Here is an 18,922-nt window from a genome sequence, read left to right on the forward strand (position 1 = left end):
CTTCCTTTCAAACAAATATTTTTTAATTTTAAAAAACTAACAGAGCATCCAAAAGGTAATCTATAAAGGTGAAATTGACAGCCCTTGTCTTGACTGTTAAGGAACAGTTTTTTGGTTTTCATACTACTGGTTGAACTTTTTACTTAGTATAGAGTTAATGATGTGTGTATAAAGTTAATTGAAAACAGATCTTGGTAAAAATAAGAATGGGAAATCGGAGAAGGAGGAGGAAGAAGGGTGGGAGTCTGGGTGAGAGGGCGGGAGGGTACAGGGGAAGAATCACTGTGTTCCTAAAGCTGTATTTACAAAATGCATGACGTTTGTATTCCTTAAATAAAAGGTTTCTGGAAAAAAAATGAACAAAGGGTCTAAGTATACATTTACTCAAAGAATATGAACAAATGGTCAACAAGCATATGAAAAGATGCTCAAAATAAGTAGTCATTAGAGGGGCCGGCGCTGTGGCATAGCAGGTAAAGCCACTGCCTGCAGTGCTGGCATCCCATATGGGCACTGTTCCTGTCCCGTCTGTTCCATTTCCAACCCAGCTCCCTACTAATATGCGTGGGAGAGCAGCAGCAGATGGTCCAAGCCCTTGGGTCCCTGCACCCACGTGGGAGACCTGGAAGAAGCTCCAGGCTCCTGGCTTGGGATCAGCACAGCTCCAGCCTTCGCAATCATTTGGGGAGCGAACCAGCAGATGAAAGACTTCTCTCTCTCTCTTTCTCTCTGCCTCTGGCTCTGCCTTTCTCAAACTCTTTCAAATAAAAAAATAAATCTTCTAAAAAATAAAGTAGCCATCAGAGAAGTTGGAATATTAGCCACAATGAGATGCCGTCTCATACCTGCACTGATTGCTGTAGTTAAAAACATAGGTAATAGGGGCCAGCGCTGTGGCTCACTTGGTTAATCCTCCACCTGCGGCACTGGCATCCCATATGGGCACCAGGTTCTAGCCCCAGTTGCTCCTCTTCCAGTCCAGCTCTCTGCTGTGGCCTGGGAGGGCAGTGGAGGATGGCCCAGGTGGTTGGTCCCCTGCACCCACATGGGAAACCAGGAGAAGCACCTGGCTCTTGGCTTCGAATCGGCGTAGCTCCGGCCGTAGCAGCCATTTGGGAAGTGAACCAATGGAAGGAAGATCTTTCTCTGTCTCTCTCTCTTTCACTGTCTATAACTCTACCTGTCAAATAAATTAAAAATAAAAACATAGATAATAACAAACGTGAAACTCTCAGACATGGCTGATGTGCCTGTAAACTGATGCGGCCACTTTTCGACAGTTTGTCAAAAAATTCAACACAGAGTTATAAACATGAACATTTCTAGCAGCATTATCCGTAACAGTAGAAAAGGTAGAGACAACTCAAATGTTCATCAACTGATGAACAGATAAACAAAATACAGTAGATCCATTCAATGTCATTATCTTGCTAACAGAAAGGAATAAACTGTAACATTGCAAATGCTCCTAGAAAAATTATGTAACTCAAAGAAGCCAGATACAAAAGGCCATTTATATGAAATGTCCAGAAATGGCAAATCCATAGGGGAAAAAAGGTAGATGAGCAGTTTCTAGGGGCTGAGGAAAGTGGAGAATGAGGAGTGACTGCTAGTATGTGTGCTTTTTCCTTTTGGAGTGATGAAAACATTCTGAAATTAGATAGTGTTAGCAGCTGCCAGACCTTGTTAATGAACTAAAAAAAAACCCAAAAAACAGTGAATCACACACTTTAAATATTATTCATTTATTTAAGAGAGAGAGCTCTCATTTTCTAGTTCATTCCCCAAATGCCCACAATGGCTAGGATGGCCAACGCCAGGAGCTAGGAACTCAATCCGGGTCTCCCGAATGGGTAGCAAGCTCCTGATCACGTATGCCATCACCTCTGCCTCCAAGGGTCTACACCAGAAGGAAACTCTAGTCAGGAGCTGGACCCACAGTGTGTGCTGAACCCAGCTACTCCAGTGGGGGTGAGGGTGTCCCAATTGCCAGTTTAACCACTAGGCCAAAAGTCTGCACCCACATACTTTTTTAAAAGGGTAAATTTTATGGTATGTGACCTAAGTCTCAATGTAAAAAAAAAAAAAAAAAGACTAAAATGTCTTAGAAGAACTAAAAAAAAAAAAAAACCAAAAAAAACCCTAAACTGCATATGTTTACTATATATAACAGTCTTTCCTTTTCCTCTTTTCCTATTCCTAACTAATCACCAACAACCTGAGTCACCATGTTTATCCTCTGGCTTCTTATATTACCTGGCCTATCTCCAGGCACCTGCAGTTGAAAACACATGGCCTGAGGGAGCCAAAAAGGAATCCAGGAGCCAGAGGTTTGTACATCTGTTTGGTGACACCTGGAAACGTTTTCTACTCCATTTTTTTGTGGGAAAGGAAGTAGAATTCAGACCTGGCCACAAAGCTGGTTGGAAAGCCCTTAAAATTCTTCACTGTTTGGCTTTAACTCCCATGGATTGCTAAGATTATAGAAGAATCATCTCCACTGAAAATCACATCTAGCTACCTGTCTATCCCTGTTGATCTCTATCTATCTATCTATCTATCTATCTATCTAATCAATTATCTGTCATCTATCTAGCTACCATCCATTATCTATCTATTGAACTATCATTTATCTATTTAGTTATCAGGTACCCATACATCTATTGGTGCACTGATTGATCTCTGTGTCCATTTATTTGATTCCAGGAACTTGATGAACTTGAATTGCTCTCTCTGTGCTGAATGTGGGAGATTTCATACACTGTGCAAAGCCCAGTCTCTGGAGTAAGGTAAATTATCTCCATCAGGGATGACAAGTATGTATGAATCTACATGCTAACTTCAATACACAATCAAGATGCTGAGGACCTGTCTACACTGTGACAGAATAACTCACTTCCCTGATTAGTAATGTCTGCTTTGGGTGCATGAAGGAAGATCATGACACCATGTTGTGTATTCACCACCCTGCTGTGGGTAACACTGCCTGGGAGACTGCTAGACAGAAATCCTCCTGGCAATATCCCTCCCACCTTGCAATACTGCGCGCAACAAGACACTGCACTGTGTGTATTCACATGTTTCAAAAAAGAGATGGGAGTTTTTTTTTTTTTCTTTTAGTCTAAGCTTATAACTTAATTTAAAGCAATCACACAAAATACCCTCCCCACTGTAAGGATCACAGTCTAACCCATCCATTATTCCATCGATACAATAAAAAAGGCAATGGCTTGGGGGAAAATGATCCTTTAGGTTCCTGTATTCTAAAATAAGACTACCGCTCCATAAAGGAGGAAACATAGCAAGTATTCTCTATGTTATTTTTGCAATCAGATCTGCCCCCTTGTATATTTCACCTCTCAAACAGCAATGACCAATCTTTCATTCTTATAATTAATTCTCTATTGGTAGAGAGGATACGTGTGTGTGTATGTGTGTGTGCATGTGAGAGACAGAGCAAGAGAGACAGAGAGACAGACACACAGAGAGAAAAAGAGTGAGCATGAGTGAGCAGGGGATTGGGCAGGCAGCATGGATGACTTTAATGCCTACTTAGCATCTTCAAATCAGAGATGGAAGTGGGGACCCATCATTCAGCAAGGCCCCCACTAGCCAAGAGTCCACTGAATGCTGCCTTCACTCTGGTCTGACCATGCAGACTTCAGCAGAGGGGGTTCTGGACTTCCATCAGGTTTCTGAATGCCAGGTTAATAAGTCACTGGCCTGACACAGCCTGGTCTTTCCAGGTAGGTCCTTTCCAGTTAAATACGGCAGGGGAGAGGGGGTGCTCAGAGGGTTGAGTTGGGTCACCCAGGCCGACAACCACATGCAAAGCACACTGGCCCTGCCCTTTCCCCAAAGGCTTCCAAACTGCAGATGGAACCAAAGGTCAAAGCTACTGCAGAAATGTCTCATTCTATACCCTCTCACCGGTTACTTCCCTATCTAAATAAAACCACAATGGTTTTATGTGACCTCAGCCAAAGGGAGGCTCTCAGGCATGCCAGGTGCTTTAATCCTTCTCTCACTTATTAGTCTAGCCTTTATCTTCCTATAATGCAATATCTAATAAAGCATGGATATTTCTGACAACAGAGACCAGTTAACAAGAAAAAGAGGAGAACATACATGCAAAATATTAATAGGGATTTGTTTTATTTATTTTTACATTCTGGGTAATTTTTGTAATATGAATGTGTTACTTATATAATCAGAACAATCAATATAGCTACTTTTTAAAAATCAACAGAGAAACTATTAGCAAAAAGCTAAGGGCTTATTAGAGAGAAATAATAGCATAGGAAAAACAATTGACAAGGAGTTGTGCCTGCAGAGGTATAAACATCTTCACACATTTATGCAAACACAAGCATATGAGCTTGCTCCCTCTCTAGACAGACAGATAACGTGCTTTTCAAATCAGCTAAAAAAAATAAGTAAATAAATAAATAATCGTTAAAGCCACATAAACCCCAGATCAAGAGTTGGGAAAGTCCCTTCTGCCTCCAGCAAATTCTAGCAAGGGTGTCCATGAACCAAGAATAAAATAACAACCATGTAACTTTAATAATTCTGAAATTAATATTTTTTACATATTTGATTCTGACCTTTTCTGAGTTAGAAATGATATTTTAGAGTTTAAGCAGTCTACATTACATATTTCTCCCTGGTTCTATCTTCTCTACCTTCCCACAGGGAGACCAAAGTGGTAATCCTAACTTTGGTCTATGTGGTTTTTTTGTTTTGTATCATTATCACAAACTCAAGATTCATGAAGATGAATACACACTTTGTTTTCAAAATGCAAATAAATGCTATAATCCTGTATGTATCATTCTAAAGGCTACTTTTTAATTCAATAATATATTTGGAGATCTAACTGGGCTAATACATACAAACGATCTTCATATAAACTGTTATACTCTACCATACACCCATATCATAATCTTTTTCTTTTCTTTTCTTTTTTTTTTTTTTTTGACAGGCAGAGTGGATAGTGAGAGAGAGACAGAGAGAAAGGTCTTCCGTTTTGCCATTGGTTCACCCTCCAATGGCCAGCGCATCGAGCTGATCTGAAGCTAGGAGCCAGGTGCTTCTCCTGGTCTCCCCTGTGGATGCAGGGCCCAAGCACTTGGGCCATCCTCCACTGCCCTCCTGGGCCACAGCAGAGAGCTGGCCTGGAAGAGGGGCAACCGGGACAGAATCCGGCGCCCCAACCGGGACTAGAACCTGGTGTGCCGGCGCCGCAGGCAGAGGATTAGCCTATTGAGCCATGGTGCCGGCCCATAATCTATCTTTCCCCTATTAATGGAGACTTTGAATATTAATGTTTCATTATGATAAACAAGCAAACACTTAAAATCACACAAATGAAATAAATTTTATCAAAATAATTTGTAAGTAGGACACAGATGAAATATAATTAAATTGATAATCACAAGCAACCTAATGGGTATATTGAAGAACGTATTTTGAAGGGTCATACATTATTCACTATCAATTCTCTTCTGAAATATGTGCTGCTCAAGAATTGAAAGGCAGATCTACTATCAGGGATGGGTGTTTGGCACAGCTGTTAAAACACTTCTTGGGACATCTGCATTCCCTGACACAGGGCCTGGTTTGAAACCCACCGACACTGCTTCTGATCTGGCTTCCTGCTACTATGCACCCTGGCAGGCAGCAGGTAATGGTTCAAGTACTTGGGCCCCAGCCACCCAGGTGGGAGACCCTGATGGAGTTCCTGGATCCTGGCTTTGGCCCTGGTCCAGCCCTGGCTACTGTGGGCATTTGAGGGAGAACCAGAATGAAAAGCTCTGTTTGTCTGCCTTTCAAAATAAAGTGAAAATAAATTCTTAAAATGAAAAAGACGTACAAGCAGATGGTACTAAGCCTACCATTATTCACATGGATATTCGCCTACCAGCCACAGCCTCAAAGACCATCAAGCTGCACCTGGCCTGATCATTTCCTGTTAATATTTAGTCAGTATTTCCAGTGAAATTGACTCCTTCAGATCAAAGGCTTTTACACAGACCCTACATGGACTCAGAGAGCTGACCACAGAGTACTAGAGTTAGACTTGCACCATTCTCTTATGTTTTCTGTGTCTCATACTAAATTAAAGAGAAGAGAGGTGCAGAATTCTAAGGCTAAATAGCCAGAAATATTCATCCAAACTTGGATGTTCTTCAAAGAGTGTGCGGGCCATTCTAATTAGAGGAAGAAACACACGGGGAGCAAAACCCAGATGTTTTCCACAAGAGTTCTCCTTCTGGCTGTTTCGCTTTCCACTGGTAAGTCAAAAGCTTGGCTGACTTGTAAAAACTGGTTTTGAGGAAGATTTTAGGGTCTCTAGTAGCACAAGGACAGCAGAACCCGTAGATCAGATCACTAAACCCGGAATAGAGAGGTACGCTGGGGAGAGGGATCTCTATTATTCCCACCTGCATGTGCTTGGGAATGAGAGGGAGGACTCGGAGGTTCTGTGGAAGTCTGGTTTCAGGCTGCTGGGGGTCAGGTCAAAGGGGATCCTCCCTGCAGAAATCAACACAGCAAAGAAAATGCAGACTCTCAGGCGCCCAGGGACGGGCCAGCGACCAGGAGAGACACTGGCTGCAAGAGTGGTCACGTCCTTGTTGATCATGAAGCTTGGCCCCCAGGGAGGAGACCCCAGAACCTCACCTCTTACAAGGACATTAATATGTCTGGTGGACACTCCCTGTGGCTTCCCTTCATAGCACGTGCGTTAGAGAAGGGTGAAGTGTCTTTAAATTAAATCAGTGAGGAAATTAGCAGCGTCTTGTTTTTTGCTTGTTTGATATATTTCAAAGTGAACAGTTAAGTTGGTTAATTGCATAAAGGGTCTCCCAGAGGTTGCTGGAAAATGTGTGTGATGAAAATATGACGAATGGAATTAAAAAATTATTTGCACCCAAGGAAACTTATCTTTTAATTCCATTTCCCGTGAACTTTAAGTAGTATTGCCATATCTCCTTGTGAAGTGGAAAACCAGGAAATGTAATTCAAATGAGCACCTGTCAATGTGTACCATACTGGAGAGACAACTCACATTTAAAGGTGTGGGGAGAGAGCCAGTCCACTCCTCCAGGTTTTCCTCTTTGTAATTTTTCAGAATCGCTTCCACTCCCTCCTCACCTCTCCTTCACTGCAGACTAAATTGCCTTGACCTTTCTGATCATTTCTAAAATCTTCCTTTTCCATAACTGCAAATATGAAGGAGACTTATTTAGTGTTCAATAAATTTGGTCAGTCCAGAGCCTGTTTCTCCTTTAACTCAAACATTTTGGTGGGGTTTGAGCATTAGTGCTAATCATAAAACAGCACTTCCAAGTTACTTTTGAATTAGGATATTTGATTTGTTTTGCTTTTTAAAATTTTTTATTCATTTATTTTCATTTTGTCTAAGAGACAGAGAGACAGATCTTCCATCTACTGGTTCACTCTCCAAATAGCCACAATAGCCAGGGCTAGGCCAGGAGCCTAAAATGCAATCTGGATCTCCCATGTAAATGACAAGGACCCAAGTATTTTTTTTTTTTTTTTAAGATTTATTTATGTATTTGAGAGGCAGAGGCAGAGTGAGAGAGAGGTCTTCCACCTGCTGGTTCACTTCCCAAATGGTCACCAATAGCCAGAGCTGAGCCAATCCAAAGTCAGGAACCTGGAGTTTCTTCCAGGTCTCTCACGTGGGTGCTGGAGCCCAAGGAGTTAGGCCACCTTTTACTGCTTTCCCAAGCCATAGCAGAAAGCTGGATTGGAACATGAGCAGCCAGGACTCAAACCAGTGCCCATATAAGAAGCCGGCACTGCAGGCGGTGGCTTTACCCACTATGCCACAGCGCTGGCCCCAAAGACCCGAGTACTTAAGCCATCATTTGCTGCCTGCCAGGGTGCACATTGGTAGGAAGCTAGAATCGGAAGCATTGCATCACTTACTAGTAAACTCAAACAATGTTTAACAATGAAGGTGAATGCTTATAAATAAATATACTTGCAAAAGCTCTCTTATAAAACAGAATCCTGTGGCCACGGAAAAAGTCAATTTTACATCTGAATCATGCAAAATTTTGTAGGGAAAACCTTTCCATAAACTACAGAGATGGGAAAACGACAGTAAAACAGGCTTTTCAGGATTCACTGGGAGATGAAGGAGGCAAGTGGAGACGGGGAATATCTGAGACCCTCACATTTATCTGTTTAGCACTGGCTGGGCCATGGGCAAGTATATGTGCTGGCAAGTCTTCCAACGAGATCCGGACATGCGACAGCCACGGCTGCGGACAGTACTCTGCTCAAAGGTATGGGGGTCACAAACGGCCATCACCCTCTCGGCATCCTCAGCCCTCCCCTCAGTGTCCTCGCCCTGCTTTCCTGAGAGCTCACACGTCCCTTGGGACAACAGGACCCAGGGATGCATCCAGATACCTTCCTGCCTTTGCCACAACTCTGAGAACTTGGCTTCAAATGTGAGCTCTGATTTGGGGACAGAACATGGAATAAGGAAAAAAGAAGGGAACCAATGTTGTTTTCCCTCACAAAGTCTTTATATTGATTTAGTTCGTTCGGCTTTTCCAAAGGTAAAAGCAAACATTGCCATTGCAGTTTATTCCAGGGGAACTTGGAACGAGGCACCAAAGGGCTCAGGGATTTGAGAAGCACAGCTGGAGACAGCAAAGGCTGGACTTGAACTCAGGCATCTGGATTCTCCTCCCTCCAAACCAGGGTATTACTGACCCGAGCTCTGGATGTGGACTGCTAGAGGCTGGCCCTCAGCACGCGAGAGAATACCTCTGTCTCTCCAGATAGTGGAGGACACGCTCACCAAGTTTCAGTAACCACTGCCTTACCCTGACTGCTGCTCTGATCACACAGCCACGTGGCCAGCCGTATCACTGGTCTGCACCCTAACGTGCGTGAGATGCCCCTTGGAAAGCAGCCCCAGTACCTGAAACAGGACTAAGAAACAGAAAACACGGAAACGCGGCCTCTGAATGGCCAAAATTAAGACTCAACCAGTTTGTACACTTAAGTTTATGCCCTTGATTTATGTGATGTCTTCCTGGCTCTTCACTTGGAACCTGGTCCATGTTGCTTTACATGTATGAAGGTACTTTAAAAAGTTCATGGAAGATGGTACTAAAAGAAAGGCTTACTCTGGTGTACAAAAACAAAACAAAAAAACCTGAACTCCCAGCACACAAGGCATCTTCATAGAGTTCACAGAAACCGCATATTATGGAAAAAACTGGGTTTCAATTTTTTTTGCATCAACATAAACGTCTTAATTCTATCTTCCATGAACTTTCTGAAGTCCCATAATTCAAGCAGGAGACTGTGAGAAGGGAAAGGAGGCTGCTAGGAGCAGGCACAGTGACAGCTGTGGAAGAATAAGGCGCGCGCTGAGGGGTAGCTACAGACAAGCCTGAGGACCTCACACTATATAACTGTTTGCTACTTCTTCTGCATCCACTTCTGTAGGCCCAGGGGCACCACTCCCTGCATTACACACCATGTTTAGTGAACACTGCTTTCTTTTCTAGATCATGGAGAGAAAACTAGACTAGGGCAACAAGGGATACTTTTAGGTTTTCATACAAAGAATTATTTGCAAATCTGTCTTGAAGGGGGTCAAATTCAGATATTTATAACATTTACTGACATGGACTACCTCCCTTCCCTAAAATGCCATGAAATAATAATAGCTAATGTTTAAGGCTTACCATATACCAAGTACTATTTTAAAGGCTTTCGTCTTTACAACGTAGTTATTACTACCTACAAAGAGGGAGGTTCAACCTGGACTGAACAGGGCAGGTGTTTGGTCTAGCGATCGAGGACAGCTGGGATGCTGCATTCCATATGCAGTACCTGGGTTTGAGTCCTGGCTCTGCTGCCAGTTCCAGTTCTTGTTAAGGTACAGCCTGGGGGCAGCAGGTTCCTGGCTCCCAGCTTCAGCATGGATCAAACTCATGCAGGCATTTGGGGAGCAAATGAGCAGACAGGAGATGGCTTTCTCATGTGTGCTCTCTCTCACCCCATAGACCTTAAATTAAAACAAACAAACAAACAAACAAAAAAACGGGGCTAAACAGAGTGAGGTACCCTAGACTATGCCAGCATGCTCTGGCAGTCTCATCTGTGGAACCCCAGTCTCGGAACAGCAGGCTGACTCCTCGTTCCTAGAAAACGCAGTTCCCCGCGGCAGCTCCTCTCAGTCTGTGCCTGTCTCCATCCTAGAAATCAGAGGCCTCACCCTGGTGTGGATGTCCTGTGCCCTGATGGGTCTACCGTCTTCGCGCCATTCACCGGAACCATTGTGGGCCAGGAGAAACCATACAAAACCAAAAACGCCATCAACAATGGTGTTCGCATTTCCGGGAGAGGTAAGGGGGTGATGTGCGGACCTGGGGCGCCGCCTGGAGGTGCGGATGCTTGTTTACTTAATGCAGGCTCCATACACACAGCTTTTCTGCTTCTCTCAAAGCCATAATGAAAATTCCAAGCATCTTCAAAGCTGCTCCAGCACCCTGACGACTTCTGCTTCATGCACAGGCTCCACCAAAACCCACGGCTGACTGCCAGGGTCCCTTCCTGTGGCCTATGTGGTTTCCCTCTGAAAAATCTGTAAACAAAGTCACTTTCAGAAATACTCACCATGACCAAAATCCCTCCAGTTCATGAATGCTGGCATTTCTGCACGACTGAATATGAAATATTTTCAAAGGCCTCTATGTTCCAGGTATAGCTAGGTCTCCTGCTCTTCCAGGAACGGGGCGGGTGGCTGTTTCCGTTCTGTTGAGATGTAGCATACTCACAGAATAGGGCACAATGCCGAGTGTGTAGCTCCATGAATTTTCCCACAGTGAACAAACTTGGGTGAGCAGCCCCCAACCCAGGAAACAACCTTACCAGCCCCCAGGGACACTCACACTAACCTCCAGTCATTATTGCCAGCAAGGAAAACCACACTGTATAACACTGTGTGTTAGTTTTGTCTGTTTGTAAACATGATAGAATTAAACGGAATGCACTCCTTGGCGGGCGGGGGTGTTTCCTTTCCTTTCACAGCACGGCTGTGGGGCTCATCCACACCCACCCTTGCTGAGATACAGTGTCTCCTCACATACCTCTTCTGTGCGTGGACGATTTGGGTGGCTCCCCGTTTTAGGTGATTTGAAATTGCTGTTGGGAAGTTTATGGTACTTTTAATGCACACAGTTATGCAATCTGCCAGGGGTGGGGCAGAGGGCTCTGTCCTCGCCCAGCCTGTGAGAGTCACTTTGTGAGAGGACCCAAGTCCTTGAGGAGTGACTTGGTGGCTGTCCTCTGTAGGCCCAAAATGCTATCAGAAACTGCTGCGATTGCACTGGGTCCCCTGAAGCAGCAGCACTTAGCAGCCAAGGTCAGCACCACCACTTAGCAGACACCAGAGTTGAAGCAGACATCAGGTTCACCTGACACTTGGAGAGTTACGGCACTGGACAGATCACCATGGAGACTCCTGAACTCAACAGGTGGGCAGCCGACTAAAGCCTTAGTGAATTTGTACAGACAGAAATCGTGCTAGGTGTGGCAAATGAGATTCATACTTTCATCACCAAATGATATGGCAAAGTCCCCCATCAAAACTGACACTAATTCCTGGAAATGTAAAAGGCCACCATAGGCCATCAGTCCACTGAGCAACATAGTTTTTCACAAGGACTGACTTACACTGGGCCCAGTGCAACCTCGACTCTGCCCTATGGCTACTTCACATTTGGCATCACCTGCTCAGCAGCTGACAGAATGCTGCCGGGATGGAACTGCTGGGTCGCAGGTGTAGATGGTGCCACACGGTTTTCCTGAGTGGGTTTCTCAATCGACACTTCAGCCAGCAGGGTGTGGGAGGTCCACTGGCTCCATACACAATACTTGGTGTCATCTATTTAGCTTTTTATCTTAGCCGTTCTGCCGAGTGTGTAGTGGCATCTCATCACGGTTTTAATTTGCACATCCCTGATGACTGATGAAATTGTTAGCACAGACTTCTTCATTTGTGAATACCTACTGTCTTGGACAAAGTCATAACCTTCATTTTTTTTCTTCCTCACTTGAGCTGCTTGCTCTGAAAGTAGCGTGTATCTGATTTTTGGTGGTTTCCTGCCTTTCCCCTTGCATCTCCTGTTGTCTCTGCTTTATATAACTGGCTTCTGTGCTCACAGCGCATGAATAATTGAAAATGCTGTAACTTCATTGAGAATTGTGGCCTTTACCATCATATGTTGTCCTCCTGAGCCTCGTATCAATGCTTTTTGGCCTGAATTCCACCTTTAGGTAACAGGTTCATAACCATTAATATCTTATTATTGCCTCCATTTGGTTGGCAAACCTTGTGTGGCTCTTTACTGTTAGCCCTTTCAATCACTGTGTTTTATTTCTTACTGCATATAATTGAGTTTTGCTTCTCAAGCCAGTAGGGAAATCTTAAAATAGATAAGCCCACTTATATTTATAGATAGTACTCAAATATTAAGTCCCAACACTGTCATATTATAATGACTGTATTATACTCTCTTACTACCTTACTTGGCAGGTCCTTGCTTACTTTAGTTCTTTGGATCCTAAGCAAAGTCTGTTTTTGCCACAGTGATTTCCATCTTCCTTCATCTTTAAAGTCTAATAGCTTTGTTAGATCGTCTTGCAGCTGACATCACTCTGGGCCGATTTTCCAGCTACTTGGTGTTTTCATGTTATTATTCTTCAATGTTTTTATTGAGTTTTCATTAGACTCTCTTCTCCCTTTGGCACGTGTCAGTCTTCTTTTAAATACGATTTTGTCATTTCCTTCTATTCCTCCTCGGAGTTCATTCAACTCTACTTCTTCTTTTTTTTTCTTCCTGTTTTTATTTTTTAAATTTCTGACTTAAGGCTCCGGAAGCTCAAAGAATAAATAATAATGCTTTTTTTTTTTTTTTTTTAGGTTTCTGTATCAAAATGTTCTACATCAAGCCAATTAAGTACAGAGGTTCTATCAGAAAGGGAGAAAAGCTGGGGACACTGCTGCCCTTGCAGAAAGTGTACCCCGGCATACAATCGCACGTACACGTGGAGAACTGCGACGGGAGTGACCCCACTGCGCTCCTCTAACTGGGAGTCGAGACCCAGACCTCCAAAACAGAAGCTGTCTTCTTAAAAACCCAGCCGTGTATCGTACTTCCCAAGGATTCATGCAGGAAATAAAGCAGCATTTAGGCTTCAATTCACTGTCACTTTGATGTTTGGGCGTGAACGAATTTCTCGGGCTCTCTGATCTTTCTGTCACCCATGGGATCTGAGGTGGTTTTGGTTTTTTTAGGTTTCTCACTCCTGAAGACCTAAAACAAATAAGCAAGCCCATTCGAGCTGGTCCAGACTGCATTTCTGATACCTCTGAAACTTGCCACCTTTCTGTGGGGAAAGGAGAGCAAGCCTGGAGGTGTTGGACGGCAGGGCTGCGGAGTGGTTAAAATGCTAGAAGCAGCAGACACCTCACGAGCAGCGGCTCAATAAGTCAGAGGCTTCCTTTGAGCTAAGGTGTTGAAGACTCTCAGCCGCGTCCATGGGTCTGTCACACTGGGGGGCGAGCCACCCACGTGGACAGCAAGGGCCCTGTGTGTCTTCACCTGCATGCTCCAGGCTCCCTGGGGAGTCACGGGCTTCCTGGTAATCAGGGATGGCAGGCCATGCAACCAGACCCTGGGTGCCCCTGAGGCTGCATTCCAGGGAGGACCAGAAACAGAGAGGGCCCAGGGTCCAGTCGCTGGGCTTACCCAGCTGTATGCATATTACAGCTGCTTATTGCTACACCTCACTGGACGCTCTGCGTTCCTCTGCCTTAGTCATGCTGACAACAGGTACCATGAGGAAAGAAGACCATATAAATGTTCAAATTATGACTCAGCATAACTCTGGCTCCCTGCATTTCAGTAAGTCAGAAAATGACTAAATTACTCTTTCTGGAAACTTTTGTGGATCTTTCCTTAAATTCTTTTGGAATACAGAAAATTCCAGTAGAATGACTGTATTCTTCTCTTAAATATTTATTTTGCATCTGTTTGAAAGAGACAGAGGTGGAGAGGAAGGGAGAGAAAGAGACAGAGAGGAGGGAGAGAGAGAGAATCTTCTGTACCCTGGTTCATTCCCTAAATGCCTACAGAAGCCAAAGCTGGGCCGGGTCGAAGCCAGGAGCCTGGAACTCCACTCAGGTCTCCCATATGGGTGGCATGGGACCAAGCATTTGGGCCATCAGTACACATTAGCAGGGAGCTAGATAGGAACCAGAGGATCCAGGACTTGGCTCGGCACTCCAGTACCGGATGCCAGCATTCCAAGTGCTGGCTTACACTCCCTGTGACTCCACTGGTATGTGTAGATAGCAATACATTAAAGGAAAATATAATGAGTTGAACTCAACTGCGGGAGAAATGGGTGTAACTGTCCACCAGGACATAGGCAGAGAATGTTCATAACATCACTGTTTGTCTTGGAAAAACCTGGGGCAAATGTGCACCAGCAGTGAGATGGCCAAAGTGTGTTACAGTTACAGAATGACAGAATGGATCACTGGGTGGACACTGTGGCCCAGCAGGTAAAGCCAGTGCTTGAAGTGCACACATCCCATATGGGAGTGCCTGGATTTGAGTCCCAGCTCCTCTGCTTCCCACTCAGCTTTCTGCTAATGTGCCTGGGAAGGTTGCACACCTTGGCCCACACACTTGGGTCCCTGTTGCAACATGACACACCTGGATGGAGTTCCTGGCTCCTGGTTTTGGTCAGGCCCAGCCTGGGGTCTTGCGGGCATTTAGTGAGTGAACAAGCTGAGGGAGGATCTCACTGTCTCTGTCTCTCCCCCTCTCACTGTCCCTCTGCCTTTCAAATAAATAAATCTTTTCAACAAAGAATGCAATGTTATACAACAGTAACAGGAAATGGAACTCAGCTAAACAAAGCAAAACAGATGAATGATAGTAATACAAAGTGCTTTTTTTTAAAGATTTTTATTTATTTATTTGAGAGGCAGAGTTACTGATAGTGAGACGGAGAGACAGAGAGAAGGGTCTTCCATCCACTAGTTCATTCCCCAAATGGCTGCAACAGCTGGAGTTGGGCCGATCTGAAGCCAGGAGTCAGGAGTTTCCTCCAGGTCTCCCATGAAGGTACAGGAGCCCAAGCACTTGGGCCATCTTCTACTGCTTTCCCAGACCATAGCAGAGAGCTGGACGGGAAGAAGAGCAGCCAAGACTGCAACCGGTGTCCATATGGGATGTCAGCATCACAGGCAGAGGATTAACCTACTGTGCCACAGCACTAACCCCCAATATAAAGTTCTTTTAAAAGTCCAAAAGATCACTGGGGCCGGCGCCGTGGCTCACTTGGTTAATCCTCCGCCTGTGGCACCAGCATCCCATATGGGTGTGGGTTCTAGTCCCGGCTGCTCTTCTTCCAGTCCAGCTCTCTGCTGTGGCCTGGGAAGGCAGTGGAGGATGGCCCAAGTGCTTGGGCCCTGTACCCGCATGGGAGACCAAGAGAAGCACCTGGCTCCTAGCTTCCGATTGGCGCAGTTCGGCTGTAGCAGCCATTTTGGGGGTGAACCAATGGAAGGAAGACCTTTCTCTCTCTCTCTCTCTGTCTATAATTCTACCTGTCAAATAAATTTTTAAAAAAGCCTAAAAGATCATATGAAGCATGATACCTTTTTATAAACTTAAAACAATTAAAATCAAATTTCTAAGGACTCATACACTCCTATGTAAAAACATTCTATGAAGAGGTAAGGAAATAATGTACACTGGTGACTTCAGGAGTGGGTAAGGGAGGACGCATGGAAAGACTGAAGTGGCCACCCACGCGACAGGTTCCCGGGGAGGTGACCCCATCAGTGTTTATCATTAGGAGTTCCACACTGCAGGGGCACACAATGTGCATGCCAGTGGTCAGGATAACAAAGACGGTTCTAGGAGCTGGGAATCTGTTGCACAGCCAGCACCTTTAACTCCCCACAGCTCAGAACACCCTGTATAAGAGCAGACAGTTAAGAGCAGTTTCTGTGTTTGTTCTGGTTACAGCAAAGATCAGTGCATCAGCACCGTCTGATTTGACTGCTTCCCGTCTTCATCTCCTTGGTACCAGTATTTCATGTTGTTTTCAGAAATTAAAGTTGCTTTCAAAAGATAAACGCTGTTGTCCCACTGAGGACAGGGAAACACACACTGTTCACAGGCGGTCTCAAAAGGAGCTCTGAAACATTACAACAATGAAACCTATGCTGAGCCCCCCAAGAACCAGCCTTCTGAAGTGATCATCCACAGAGCAAAACACAGGTGGACGTGGACGCTGTTGACCCGGAATGGAAGCTTCCCCAAGGCAGAAGGCTACGTGTCTGCCTCCTGGCTGGCACCCTTTCGACAGAAATGCAAATCCAGGCCCAAGAACTTCTTTCCCAGGAAGAATTGGATAACAGCGCCCCCTGGTGTTCTGTGTCAGTATTTTTTTAAAATCTTGATCTTGGGTTTAGATGTCAAAATGCTCAGCTTTCATCCAAATATTATAAAGATGGGAACAACAGAGAAGTAACAGAGTAGTTCACTTTCTCTTACTAAACATGGCTACGATACACACTTCAAAAGCATTGTCAGGTTCAGTTATGAATTAATAATGTGAATAAAATCGATCACTACTTTGACAATGCTAACTGTAGGAAGTTAACAGGAAAACAAGAGAACAGATCAATTAAGAGGCAAGGCACGCTGCAGGAATAATCCTTCATTATTTATCACTCACTGGCAAAGCACCAGCAACGCTTACACATTCAGCAATCAGCTTCTCTTTGTCTCACTCCCTAGGTAGGTCACGCATTACAAATGCAGCCAGCAAGGCTCACCAGCCAGGAAAAGCAAAACTCTGAGAATCTTGTTTCTGTTTTCCTTTGGTACAATCCATGTAACCACCTTTCCCCACATTCTCTCCCCTGATTTTCTAGAAGATTTTTCAATTTTATTTACTTTAATTTGAAAGGCATAGAGAGAGAGAGAGCGCTTCCATATGCTGCCTCACTCCCCACACACCTGCAACTGCATGGGCAGTGAATCCTGGGTCTCCCATGTAGATGGTAGGAACCCAAGGACGTGGGCCATCATCCACTGCCCCCCACCCTGGGGTGTGCATTAGCAGCAACATGAAGTCAGGAGCGGAGCTGGGACCGGGTCCCAGCACTCTGCTATGGGATAGGGGTACCCCAAGAAGCATCTCAATCACCATGCCACACGCCCACCCCTCCATTTGTTTTTTGCCCACAAAATTACCCAAACATTTCCAGAATCCTCTACCAAAAGCAAAGACACATTTTTAACATTCACAAGTTTGCTTATAGCTCTAAACAAAGACTAACGTTTGAATCTAATATCAAATGCATTCATTTATCCAGAATCTTCTTGTTGAGGTAAACAACTTTCAAAGTAATGAACAGAGTTTTAATTTTTCTAGATGAAGAATTAAAAAATACTCTATATTCTCTTGGTTTTGGCTATCTCATACACGTTTTGTTCTTCCACTGATCAACCTAGTGAGGCCAGCCGGGGTAATTTACATGAACTGACGATCCTGCGTTATTTTTTCTCTCGGATTCAAGATATTGCGAGCTTGCTAGATTTGACTGTTGACGCTGTCTGCTGCAGTGACTTCTCACCTTGCAGGAAAGGCCAGGGCAGTCAGTAGCTCTCCTGCTAGCAGGTTCCCTCTCGAGTCTCTCTTGGTTTGCTGCCTTATTACCAGCACAGACGCCGCAGGCATTCTGCAACCTCTCCACGTGGGGAGACACAGTGCGCTTCCAGCCCCAGCCCCAGGACAGCAGACCAAAGGAAAGCCAGGTGAGGCCTGAGCCCTAGCTCTGCAGTGCTCCCACCGCCCCATGGCTTCCCAATGCCACCTCAGTGAAGCCATTTCTCTTCCATCTGTTTGCTCCGTTATCGCCAAGATTTTAGGTTCCTATCCTATGCTGCTTCTGCACACCCCTGAAACCCAAAGTTGTAAACTATGTGATCTGGAATAGTAGGAGCTCAGACTACAAGAAAGTGGCTCTACTTTTAACTGATGCCACCGGCGCCACTGCTGTTGACTGAGGTCTTCCTCATCCTGTTCTGGGAACGAGGAAGGCCAGGGGACAGCAGATGCCTGCCCAGGCAGAGCCCCTGTGAGAAAGACGTGGCAGAGCAGTGGCAACGATCACCGTCTCAGAACAAAGGGACACAAAATCTTCACTTACAAGTCACAAGGTACCGTCATTGCTTAGTAGTAAGAATATTTAAAAACTTCTTTTAGTTAGAAAAATATTTCAAAGTGAAAAATAATGTACATATTTCACTTTCTATTTATTTACTTGAAAGGCAGTTATCCAGAGAGAGAGACATTCCATCCACTGGTTCACTCTCCAAATGGCTGCAATGGCTAGGGGTGGGCTAGGAGGAAGCCAGGAGCTTCTTCTGGGTCCCCGACATGGGTGGCCAGGACCTAAATACTTGGGCCATCTGCTGCTTTTCCAGCTGCATTAGCAGGGAGCTGGGTTGGAATCGGAGCAGCCGGAATTTGAACTGGAGCCCACAGGGGATGCTGGTATTGCAGGTGGCAGCTTTACTACGTACACCATAACGCCAGCCCTCTATTTTTTTTTTCTTTTTTAGTTGAATTGATTTCTTAGAAATTTAAGTTATGGGGGCAGTACTTAGGGAAAGAATTTGAAAAATTAGTTTAGTAAATTTACTGTGCTCCGTGCCAAGCTGGACTCTGGGGACAAAACAGGCACAGCCCGGCAGTGATCCTGAGCTGATGGGAGCCCACCGTGGTGGGTAAGTGGACTCATCAGACATGTACACAGTAAATGACA

At 44.8% G+C, this 18,922-nt stretch overlaps 1 protein-coding gene across 1 annotated transcript; it reads left to right on the forward strand.

The window, feature by feature from the left end:
• The first annotated feature begins 6,014 nt into the window (after positions 1 to 6,014).
• Positions 6,015 to 13,264, forward strand: LECT2 (leukocyte cell derived chemotaxin 2). The gene is made up of 4 exons (XM_062189101.1): positions 6,015 to 6,296; positions 8,225 to 8,321; positions 10,261 to 10,406; positions 12,986 to 13,264. Exons 1-4 carry the CDS (start codon positions 6,251 to 6,253, stop codon positions 13,150 to 13,152), a joined length of 456 nt encoding a protein of 151 aa, XP_062045085.1. The 5' UTR covers positions 6,015 to 6,250; the 3' UTR covers positions 13,153 to 13,264.
• The last annotated feature ends 5,658 nt before the right edge of the window (positions 13,265 to 18,922 follow it).

This window comes from Lepus europaeus, chromosome 4, assembly GCF_033115175.1.
Source record: "Lepus europaeus isolate LE1 chromosome 4, mLepTim1.pri, whole genome shotgun sequence".
NCBI lineage: Eukaryota > Metazoa > Chordata > Mammalia > Lagomorpha > Leporidae > Lepus > Lepus europaeus.

Excerpts from the sequence above, each read along its gene's own strand:
- LECT2 (XM_062189101.1), top strand. The coding sequence starts at position 6,251 with ATGTTTTCCACAAGAGTTCTCCTTCTGGCTGTTTCGCTTTCCACTG. Across the intron at positions 8,322-10,260 it reads GGACAGTACTCTGCTCAAAG|AAATCAGAGGCCTCACCCTG; the intron begins GTATGGGGGTCA and ends TCTCCATCCTAG. Across the intron at positions 10,407-12,985 it reads TGTTCGCATTTCCGGGAGAG|GTTTCTGTATCAAAATGTTC; the intron begins GTAAGGGGGTGA and ends TTTTTTTTTTAG.